We start from the raw sequence: 12,368 nt of genomic DNA on the forward strand, positions 1-12,368 counted from the left end.
TGCAGTTTTGTTTTATTGGGGGGATACCAGTCAGTATCTAGTGTGACCACCATTTGCCTCATGCAGTGCAACACATCTCCTTCGCATCATCCGTGAAGAGAACACCTCTCCAACGTGTCAAATGCCAGCGAATGTGAGCATTTGCCCACTCAAGTCGGTTACGACGACGAACTGGCGTCAGGTCGAAACCCCGATGAGGACGACGAGCATGCAGATGAGCTTCCCTGAGACGGTTTCTGACAGTTTGTGCAGAAATTCTTTGGTTATGCAAACCGATTGTTTCAGCAGCTGTTCGAGTGGCTGGTCTCAGACGATCTTGGAGGTGAACATGCTGGATGTGGAGGTCCTGGGCTGGTGTGGTTACACGTGGTCTGCAGTTGTGAGGCTGGTTGGATGTACTGCCAAATTCTCTGAAACACCTTTGGAGATGGCTTATGGTAGAGAAATGAACATTCAATACACGAGCAACAGCTCTGGTTGACATTCCTGCTGTCAGCATGCCATTGCACGCTCCCTCAAATCTTGCAACATCTGTGGCATTGTGCTGTGTGATAAACTGCAACTTTCAGAGTGGCCTTTTATTGTGGACAGTCTAAGGCACACCTGTGCACTAATCATGGTGTCTAATCAGCATCTTGGTATGGCACACCTGTGAGGTGGGATGGATTATCTCAGCAAAGGAGAAGTGCTCACTATCACAGATTTAGACTGGTTTGTGAACAATATTGAGGGAAATGGTGATACTGTGTATGTGGAAAAAGTTTTAGATCTTTGAGTTCATCTCATACAAAATGGGAGCAAAACCAAAAGTGTTGCGTTTATAACAGTGGTGGGCACAGTTACGCTAGTCGATTAACCGCAAATTAACTTTTTGCTAGCACATTAGCTTTTCAGCTAACTTTGAAGAACCATCAGCAGACCAATTAGCTTCTGTTAAATTTAGTTCCGCTAACTTTTAATCCACTAATGTGTTTTTTGCTGGCATAGTGAGTAAAGCCGAACAGCCAAAACATTTTGTAAACCCTGTCTGTTATGTGTTTTACAGCAGTCAGCAGCTGTGAGGAGCTGAGCTCAACCTACTGCTCAACCCCACCCCAGCAGAAGGGGCCTGGCTGCCAGTGCTGCCACAAAAAACAACATTCCAACATTCAACATGCAATGCCCCAGAACGTGTGGCAGAAGACATCAAAAGCAAAGCAGTTTTGACTTATGGTTTGATTTATAACCAAAACTATTTCCGGTTTCCGCTGATCCGGATTGATCCCCTCTAAAAATCAGTCCGCCCTGCCTTCACTGTGCATGCGTCATTAACACGTCACTTCTGCTTAAAACTGCACTCCAGTCTAGCGTTAATTTCGTCAGATGTAACGAGACAAAATATGTTTGTCAACAACCCCTTTTCCCATGACTAAGACGAGACAACGACGAGGATGGCACCAATGTTCTAAAAACTGTGTAAATGTGCGTTATTGTTGAAGAATAAAAATCAGACGAAAAATGTTGTGCAAGAAATAAAAAATAAACAAAAATTTCATCCTCGCTTCATCTACTACACAAGAGAAAATGCAACATCCAGTCCAGCTGTCATATGTTTGTGCCAGCAGTTTTACCTCCGCCAAGGAGGTATGTTTTCGGTCGAGTTTGTTTGTTTGAATATGGAAATATCTGGCCATATTTGTCTGTTGTTTGTCACATTTGTCTGTCGTCTGTTTTTCAGCAGGATAACCTCAAAAAGTTTTTAACGGATTTGATGAAACGTTGTGGAGTGGTTGGAAATGACAGAGGAACAAGTGATTAAATTTTAGTGGCGATCCGGATCCAGGAATTTTTAAAGGATTCTTCACCATTGCGGGATAGGGGGAATTTTGACATTCTAGTTTTCTAAGGCTTGAAAAAAATTAGGGTGTAACATAGGTCAAATGTTCTATCAAACAACAAAGTTTGGTGATGATCCGGATTCCGAATCTGGTGATCCAGAATATGCAAAAATATAGGGAAAATAGAAAATGTGTCAGTGTGGAGGTGACAAATGAAGCTAGAGATGCACAAACTAACACCAAATTGTAGCTGAATCTGTACTGATTCAGTAAGGTGTCATCAGATTTGATGGAGCTAGATCCAGAAGAAAACCGCCATTACCGAAAAAATCGTTTTTATACAATAACTTTTGAACTAATAAAGACATAAAAGTGATTCCAAGTTCTAGTGTGTATGTTTTCATGGTCAAGGATGTCAAATATAAAGGAAAGAAAAGTGTATGTATCATAGTTTTGGTTGTAACACTGAATTGTTGAATAGATCACTGTGCCAAGGAGGGAATCTCTTTAGGGTCAGTGACCCTATGTCCTTGTGTAGCACATGCAACACTTAAAAAATAGTTCTATTTCAGAATTTCCTGTTATTTATTTACAGAAGTGTTTCATAAATGTTAAAAATTCATATATTTGCAGTTTAGTTGAATAATAAATTGATTTTTGTCTCTTATTTGTTTTTGTCTATAAGCACATGCAATATCAATATCAGTGTTCAGATGACAGTAGCTTCTGGGAAAGGTGCAAGATGCAATAAACTGTGATGCCAAGTGCTAAGGATACATGCTATCCAGTCACAGCAGATGAAACGTTTTTTTTACTTGCAATCATTGTTAGACTTTTTTAGGTTCAATGATTCCACGGCATGTAGATGTTATGGCGTCAGTGACTCCATGGCCTTGGCGGAGGTTTGCACTCTCCGAGTGCTTCTAGTTCTACAGTACTGAAGGCTACGTGCTGCGCCCACTGATAGTTTTAATTTAACATATTGTGGACCCACTGGTTCTGATTAGAAGCACCGCGCCCACAATTAAAGATGTCAGTCATGACTCACCTTTTCTGCTGATTAAAATCTCTAAACGGGACTCTTTTTCTGCGAGAATCTTCCACCGCTTCACACAGACAGTTTTTATCCATTCATTATTAACGTGCCTTTTTTTGTGGGGCAGCCAACGACGCGGTTCTCTGCCGTGGACTGGAACATTAATATCTTCTCCACTTCTCTGGTTCGTAAACTAAAGTTAGTGTCCCTCATGAAAATAATAATAATAATAATGATAATTGATAATATCCTGTGCTCTGTGTGTGTATGTTGCGGGATTTGCCGTGGCTCTCTGCCAAGTAAAGGTGGAAGATGGATCATTCTGCAATCAATAACTTCAAAGCAAATTGCTATTTTAAATCAAATGACACCTCTTTTCAAACATTGTAAAATAGCATACGAGGTCTGTCAATAAAGTAACGGACCTTTTTATTTTTTTTTTTTAACTATATGGATTTCATTCATATGTTTTTACGTCAGACAAGCTTGAACCCTCGTGAACATGCGTGAGTTTTTCCACGCCTGTTGGTGATGTCATTCGCCTGTGAGCACGCCTTGTGGAAGGAGTGGTCCCGCCCCCTCGTCGGATTTTCATTGTCTGGAAATGGCGGAATGATTTGGACTTTTTTCCATCAGATTTTTCAGAAGCTGTTAGAGACTGGCATTTGAAAAATTTATCTGGCTTTTGGTGAAAATTTTACGGGCTTCACAGAGAATAAGGACACAGAGGAAAGACAAAGGAACACCTCCGTTTCGGATGTCATGGAACAAGTTGGGACTGCCCAGCTCTCCACAATTTCTCTGATAGTTACTGGACTGGTAAGCATTGAAAGCCGAGATAGGCATGTCCCAATTTGTCCCATGACATGCCGAAACGGAGGTGTTCTTTGTCTCGCTCAAACAGCGAATCGGTCATTACGCACGAAGCCTCCGCGCGGCTTTCCATGACAAAATCTCTTGTTAAAAGTGAAATTCTGCCGGAAAATGGCTGATGTCCAGCTCTTGTGATAACCAGAGAAAGTGCACACGACGGTCTCGTATCCACAGAGCCATCAGCTTAGAAATGATCTGGCGTTTTCTGCCTCGTCGTCGCAGCTTGGAGCGCGGCGCGCCGAGCGTCCTTAAAGCCGTCCTTAAAGCCGTCCTTAAAGCTGTAGTAACACTCCTTATTCTCTGTGAAGCCCGTAAAATTTTCACCGAAAGCCAGATAAATTTTTCAAATGGTTTCCAGGTGCCTGTCTCTAACAGCTTCTGAAAAAATTCTGATGGAAAAAAAGTCCAAATCATTCCGTCATTTCCAGACAATGAAATCCGACGAGGGGGCGGGACCACTCCTTCCACAAGGCGTGCTCACAGGCGAATGACGTCACCGACAGGCGTGGAAAAACTCACGCATGCGCACAAGGGTTCAAGCTTGTCTGACATAAAAACATATGAATCAAATCCATATAGTTAAAAAAAATAAAATAAAAAGGTCCGTTACTTTATTGACAGATCGTACTTCAACCGACCAAAACTGTTTTTCCCCAAAATGATACATCCTCCATTCCATCAGGGAGAACTTATCCCAGCGTCAAAGTCTCAGTGCTCCAGGCTGACCATAGCTGCGCTGCAGCACTCCAGGCATGAGTATTGTAAGGGAGATCGAGGCCAAAGCAACATTTTACATTTATATCCCTCTGAATCTGCTCGGCTATGAGTCTAGCTGTAAGAGACATATTATTTAACACCAGTTTTTATTTTATTTTATTTTGTTGGTATTTCTAATAAATATAAAACATCAGAACAAGAGCATCATTTGTAAATGTGTACTGAATCAACAAACAAGACACTTTTAGCAAAGTTGCATTGAAGATTCATTCATTCAATTTATTCAAGATGTTTGTTATTCCAGACATTTAATCAATATTTCAGTTATGAAACACAAGTCATCTGGAATGAAAAAACAAAAATTATCTCTGAAATAAATGATAAAAGACTAAAATATTTCAGATATCTGAAGCTTTTGTAAAACGATCATTTCCATATAATTTTAGCATTATTTCATAAAAGACAGAGAAAGCGATCAGATCGCCACAGCTACATGCGCTGCTAGCTGATGCGTTCATTGCGCGTCTGTCTTTTTAAAGCGTCATGGTGTTTCGCTGAGTTTCTGCTTAAAACGGCCTTGTTTCTGCTTCAAACTGACTTTAGAATGATTTATTTTAAGAGATTTTACTTTGTCATCTGATGGTTAATAACCCCATAAATCCCTTTGATTGCTTTGGGTGAAGAGACTCCATCTCAGACGTGCTGCTGTGGTGCAAAATGATGCATGCGCGATGAAGGCAGGTGAACCGATTTTTTTTTGGGGGGGGGGGGGGGGGGCGTTCAGTCTGTGACACCAGACAGTTTATCGACAATAATGTAATTTTTACAAAGTGAAAAATATTGCACACATCTTTTAGTTTTAAAGTAATGCGCTCATTCTGAAGGTTTGAGAATTAACGCACACAGATGCCAAAAGGCATTATGGGAAATTGAGCCTCCTCTTATAAGTGTTGGTTGGTTTATTTATTTGTAAAACCAACACATGTTACTGGGTGTGTGTGAAGAATATGTATTGTAAATATGTCATTTTTTTCATTTGTAAAAAAAGGCATTTGCAAAACAGAAAATTCTGTAGTGTGATTCAGTGCAATGAATAGTGACTGTGTGATAGTTGGATGCTATAGAATGTTGAACTCGGTCACTAAAATAAAGAAGTAATTTTGTTTGACATAAAAATGCCTTATTTTTTATCTCACCATAGCAATATGTTTGAGGTCAGATGAATAAAAGAATAACTGGTTTTGCAGTATGAAATGTTCATTTTAATTCCTGGTCTGGTTGCCCTTAGGTGCCCATTTGGAACCTTCTTCTCTGCATGAGATGGATAGCACTACTGGATGTCCACTCCCACACACCCTTCCGGATTCATGGCCCTGCGCTGATCTGAACCAACACTCCTCATAACCACTGCTGTGCAGAGTGCCCGAGCGACTTTTGAAATTCTTGCATATTTCCTCATAGTATTTCCAGTGAAGGAATATCTTAATCTTTTCTTAAATTAATGATACTGTTATACTTATCCATTTTACCAGTTTCAGTTGTAATATAATTCTGAATTTATAACTTGAAGTAATCATGAGCTGTAATTCATGGGGGATTTTCAAACTCAAACTACTTCAAAGTTATGCCAGTCATCTACCAGGTGTCAAATATGACAAAATCAGTTGGTGTTATGATGCAATAAATGACTGAAATCATATGTTTGTATGACAGCAGAGTAACTGCACATGGCTCATACTACAGCTCTGGGCCACTTGCAGATTTTCTTAAAACCTATGAAAAATGTTATGAATGAATGTGTTTGTATGAATGGTTTTTGCATGAGCTCCATTCAGACACATATAGAAAGAGCTGTGGAGGAACTCTCTCTCCCATAAATGCAAGATTTAACATGAAAATGCCAACATGAGTTAACCTTTTCACAACCGTATCAAATTTATTTGTTTTCAAGAAATCCTTTTTAGAAGAATAAAAAAGAAAAAAAGGAATGTTTTATGTACTTATTGGCAGCACGGTGGATTAGTGGCTGGCACTGTTGCCTCAAAGCAAGAAGGTCATGGGTTCTATTCCCACCGGTGGCCTCTCTGTGTGGAGTTTGCATGTTCTCCCTGTGTTTGCGTGGGTTTCCTCTGGGTGCTCTCCGGTTTCCTCCCACATTTGAAGACATTCAGGTTAAGTGAATTGGAAACTTTAGAATTTCCCAGGTCTCCTTTGCAAAAGAGGTCTCAATATCAAAGGGACTAACCTGATTAAGGCCCCTTCACACATAACACAATTGAAGCCGACTAGCGCACGAAGGAGGAATTGCATGCCAGTCATGAAAAATCGGAGCTGCCTCTGACACCTCGTACACCTGCTGCTACAACTATTTGCGCACACCAGCGGCCGAAGGACAGAGCCCATTCAATCCCTCTCGCAGCAAGCGTCAGCCAAATTCCATTTGACACACACGAACATCCAACGCTGCTCACTGGACACTTAGGAAATGTGTGGCCATTCGCACTGTCAGTGAGCACGCAACCAATTTCGAGCTGGCTGTGGATTTTGTTGAAGTTTGAAGTGTTGAAGTTTGAAGTGCCCCCACGGCTGTGGAGTTGTCAAGCAACACACATGTGGGCTCCCCCCTCAACATATGTGCTGTGCGTGTGTATTGCGTCCCTCCCTGCTCCCCCCCACAACAAGTGGGTGGGTGTGTTTTGTTCACCTCCCACTTGCTGGGGGGGGGGGGGGGGGGGCACTTGCATGACATGCCGATATGTACAGATGGGGAGCACACAGGACAGCAAGCCACCTTTCAGCTGATCTCTGGCCAGAGACTCACTGACAGCTGGGAATGATGGCTCAGTGCACACAACGTGTAACATTAAAAACACAGAGAGCACAGCCAGCGCGCCGTAGGCTGTGACAAATACACCACTTTCAGTCACGTATCATCAAAAAATACGCTATAACAAATGCTGTTTTGTCAGTTATTACGGTGAAAATTAAAGGCTTCCTCTTTGTCTACATTGTCTAATTCTGTTTTTTTTTAAAAATACGTTTTTCTTCTTGTTGATTTTAGGCATTTTACGCTCCTGTTATAGGACATTGTCTGTCTGTTAATCAGAGCTTTTGTAAATTCCAGGTTCCAATCCCGCAAGTGGCATGTATTTTTTTTCTTTTTCTCCACATTGGTGGCGGAATGTTGCACAACATGTTCCAGAGAAACTGTCGCCGGTGTGTCATCCATGCCTGTGCGACCGTGTGTCCCTCAGGACAGCAGGTGGAATGTTTTGTGGTTCCTCATTTCGTATTTGGTTTGCGGATTTTCTTCTGGTTTCTGTGTCTTTCGTGTTATGTGTGAAAGGGCCCTAAATAAAGGTTAAATTAAAAATTAAATTATTTGTTGAGTGGGATAAGGAGTTGGGCTACCAACTTCATCTACATTGCCTCAGTCCAGCCAGCTGTCAATGGGGACCAGCTTTGGCCGGAGAAGTAACCTGTGATGGACTGGTGTCCTGTCCAGAGAGAATCTTAGACTCTCATCTGCTTCACGCCACTGAATCTGGAGATAAGATCCAGGACCAGTGTGCCTCACGGCCTAAACTGGACTAACCTTTCTTCTTCTTATCTCCAGCATCCTCCCAACTTGCTCTGTTTAGATACTGTACAAAGTTCAATCACCAAAGGTTTAACCTTTGGCTCGCTTTCCTACCCAGCAGTTACACACACATGAACCTCATGAACATAAAAACCATCTCCTCAGCCGGCTTCTTTAAAGGAGGAAGCTATTCAGCCAATCCTCATCTGGTGTTATCTCCTGCACGTCTGGTGGAAATCCTGCCTGTGATTCTTCCCTGTCAGTAACTATATTTATAAGCTCTGAGCTAGTCAGTTCTATTTTCTGTCATCGCCTGAGTGCCCGAGCCTTTGTGTTGTGTTTTATTAAACTTGGATGTGCACTTGAATCCTGCTTGTTCCACACAGTCTCTGTCAACGAATGAGCGAGAATGAACAGGCAGCCTCCACAAGAGATATAAAAATATGTTGTACGCTCATAACAGCAACCAATAATGCTAGAAACCTACTTTGTAATTGCTGGTATGTTAGTTGTACAAAGACTTCTGAAGAAATATGAGCAATGATGTGAGGTTTTACAAGCTTTGTATCACACTTAAAAGATAGCCCCAGTTTATTGACTGCGCTTCGATTTTGGCTGCATACATGTCACAGATGTTCCCTTACAACTTTTTAAAATAAATTTCTAGAAAAAGAAAAACCATTAATAATCTAGCAGAGATCTGTTAAAAATAATAAGCAGAGACTTCCACAGAATTGCACTGGAGCATTTCCCACCAACAAACAAGAGAAAGGCTCGAAGCTTTATGCATCATTACATACATAACAGTACAGGTGAGCAGCTACTTTTGTCAATGATATCTGAGTTTGATGTTAAGTAACACTACACACATTGTTTTATGGACTCCCTATAAAATAACTAAATGCATATTTATTGATATGACTTTTTATTTTGTCACAGTACCAAACAAGGACCAACACAGGGTTATTCTATTATTAGGTTATGCAATTGACTGTATATTTGTCCGTGTCTATGTTTTGTGTAGTTAATGTGCTAAAATCAGGAATGCATTGTCCTGACTACTTTGCAATGTTTAGCAGATAGTGTCTGAGTTGAAATGTTGTCTTTGTGTGATTGTTGATAGAGTTTCCTTCTTATTGTGTATAATCACACAAAGGCATAGGCCTTTCAGAAAGCAATGGAAACGAGAACAGTATTGTACACTGTAATGGTCATCTGCATCACATTTCCTTCAGCAATACTTGCACAAAGTCTTAACATTAAATTTACTGTTCTTGTGGAGCTGTTTGGAGACCAATGTTATTTAGCCATAGTAAAGTGGAAGCATGAAGCGTTTACATGGGTCAGGTCTGTCCCAGAGCATACATTGGTGCCGCATATCACCGCTTCAACTACACTACGCGACCGCCTTGGATTCTGGATGGCACTCATCTAGGCAGACAACTGATCCATTCCCAGCTCTTGCAAGTAGTGATATAGCTCTTGCAGCAAGGTCAGATGTGGTTGTTCCCTTGAACTTCTTCACCCAATGGCGTTCTCAACATTGAGACACCTGTGTGCTGGATTATGCATGTCACATGTCTAAAAATGTCATAGCTGATGTTCCCCCATAATGCATGTGAAAATGCTCATCAATTTGAACACATTTTCTCATTCAACTGAATGGGAAAGTGGATGTCTGCTATCTTATTTGATTTTTACACACACACACACACACACACACACACACACACACACACACACACACACACACACACACACACACACACACACACACACACACACACACACACACACACACACACACACACACAACATATATTTTCATTAGAATTGCGATTCTTATCCTTAATCAATTCAAAACGTTCAAAAACAATTAAAAAAATCAATAATGTTGGCTCCATTTTGTTTGTTTCTTCTCACTGTCGTAAACACGGTCATCAACAGCAGTAGAGGTAGTAGATCATTTGGGTACTATTCCCTTGCTACTGAATACATACTGAGTACTTGGATACCCTACAGCTTCTGCATATTGCTTTTTGCCAGCAAAAAATTGCAAACCCACTGATTCCTCACTCAACCTTCTCAAGTGCTAGAATCAGGGGAGCCATTGTTTCTGCAAATATCACAGCATTGTTTTCTAAGTTAAAGTCAGTAAAAACTTTCTGAGCAAGGAAGCACCCATGTCAAATCTGGATGTACAAATACTGCAATTGTACACAGATTCTGTTTACATGTCTTTAAAGAGGTCATATTCAAAAAGCTAGTATATTCTTCAGCAGTCTTAAAAAAGAAATGCAAAACAACTATGTAGACAATGCGGGAATAGGGGCAGGGAAGACCCCATTTTCTGTGTTTAATATAAACCCCCAACCATATTTAGAGGTAGATTTAAAAATTTGCAGAATGGGACCTCTTTTAAACAACATGTAACACAGAAAAAAAACAGGAATATCAACCACTCTATTCCTGACGATACTGCATGGTTTATACTTCATTTCCTAAAATCACTTTGTTTGTCAAACCTTCAAACAGGAAGGTCTCATTCCAGTGGGGATTCAGATTCTTCCTTTTGACTTTAGTCTCCAACTTGTGTTTCTTGTCTGGCAGCAGGTAGATTTTGACAAATGGATCCGAGGTGCCAGAAAAGTCCTTAGCAGGCAAATCTTGGCCCTTGAGAATTTTGACAGTGAGGGTGGAGTCCTGGAAACTGTATCCCACGCTGAATTGTATCCGGCCCAACTTTTCACATACGTGACCCTCAGGTTCCTCTTCCTCTGAACCTGGAGACAGCTGCAGAAATAAAAGAGAGAGAAGAGATGTTTTTTCTTATAAACTTACACTTGTCAAAATATTCAGAAATGAAAATAATATTTCAGTTTTCATATTCGTTTACCTCCACCATGAAAGTATGTGAACACTGGTCTTGTAGTTGGATTTCTCATGAAATATAGTTAAATAACAATAAAACTTGGTAAAGGTGTTGTAAAAGATATTTTACTAGAACTAGATGTTGCACTAGGTCAAGGTATTCAGAAAAAAAACAAACCAAGAACAGGGCTTCCCTTCTCAGCCACTCCTCCATTAGCCTCTCTCCTCCCCTTTCTCTAATTTGCATTGAACAGAAGGAACAGTAGTTGGAGCCTTTTAAGCTCTCCATGTGGGAAAAGAAAGAGTTCAACGTAAATTGATTCTAGTCCCACCATATTCTTGGTCAGAGACAGTTTTAACATTTATATATACAGTGCACCTGGAAAGTATTTACAACACTTACTTTTTCCACATTTTGTTATGTTACAGCCTTATTCCAAAGTGAGTAAATTCATTTTTCCCTCAAAATTTTACTCACAACACCCCAAAATGACAACATGAAAGTTTTTTTTTTTTTAATTTTTGAAAATGTATTAAAAATAAACTACAAAATCACGTGTATATAAGTATTCACACCCCTTGTTCAATACTTTGTTGATGCACCTTTGGCAACAGTTACCCCATTACGATGCCACAAGCTTGGTGCACATATCTTTGGGCAGTTTTGCCCATTCCTCTTGGCAGCACCTTTTAAGTTCCATCAGGTTGATGGAGAGTTTTGGTGCAAAGCCTTTTTCAGATCTCTCCAGAGAAGTTCAATCGGATAGGTATGGGCTCTGGCTGAGCCACTCATCGACATTCACAGAGTTGTACTGAAGATACTCCTTTGATATCTTGGCTGTGTGCTTAGGGTCATTGTCCTACTGAAAGATGAACCGTCACCCCAGTCAGAGGTCAAGAGCACTCTGGAGCAAGTTTTCATCCAGGATGTCTCTGTATAGCTGCATTCATCTTTCCCTCAATTCTGACTAGTCTCCCAGTTTCTGTCACTGAAAAACATCCCCACAACATGATGCTGCCACCACCATGCTTCACTGTAGGGATGGTGCCTGGTTTCCTCCAAACATAACGCCTGGCGTTCATGCCAAAGAGAATAGAATAGAGCCTCTGTTGTCATTGCACATAATATACATACAACGAAATTTGTCCTCTGCATTTAACCCATCCTAATTACAGTTAGACACAATCCAACCACTAAGAGCAGTGGGCAGTCACAGTCCGGGGCCCGGGGACCAATTCGAAATGTAGACGCTGCCTTAGTCAGACCCTAAATAAGCATGTTTTTGATTGTAGGAGGAAACTGGAGTGCCCGGAGGAAACCCACGCAGACACGGGGAGAACATGCAAACTCTACAGAGAAAGGTCGGGAATTGATCCCATGACCTTCTTGTCGTGGGATTTTGTTTCTCATGGTCAGAGAGTCCTACAGGTGCCTTTTGACAAACTCCAGGTGGGGTGCCATGTGCCTGTTAAT

The 12,368-nt window shown here is 40.9% G+C and overlaps 1 protein-coding gene across 2 annotated transcripts in view; it reads right to left on the reverse strand.

The window, feature by feature from the left end:
- The window catches only part of syt7b (synaptotagmin VIIb), a 482,744-nt gene that overhangs the window by 4,851 nt on the left and 465,525 nt on the right, over positions 1-12,368 (reverse strand). For both annotated transcript variants that reach the window (XM_034191422.1, XM_034191423.1), the window contains one exon: positions 10,549-10,816. In XM_034191422.1, the coding sequence (XP_034047313.1) occupies positions 10,549-10,816 (268 nt within the window). The remainder of the gene's footprint in view (positions 1-10,548; positions 10,817-12,368) is intronic.

Source organism: Thalassophryne amazonica, chromosome 2 (genome assembly GCF_902500255.1).
Source record: "Thalassophryne amazonica chromosome 2, fThaAma1.1, whole genome shotgun sequence".
NCBI classification, from domain to species: Eukaryota; Metazoa; Chordata; class Actinopteri; order Batrachoidiformes; family Batrachoididae; genus Thalassophryne; species Thalassophryne amazonica.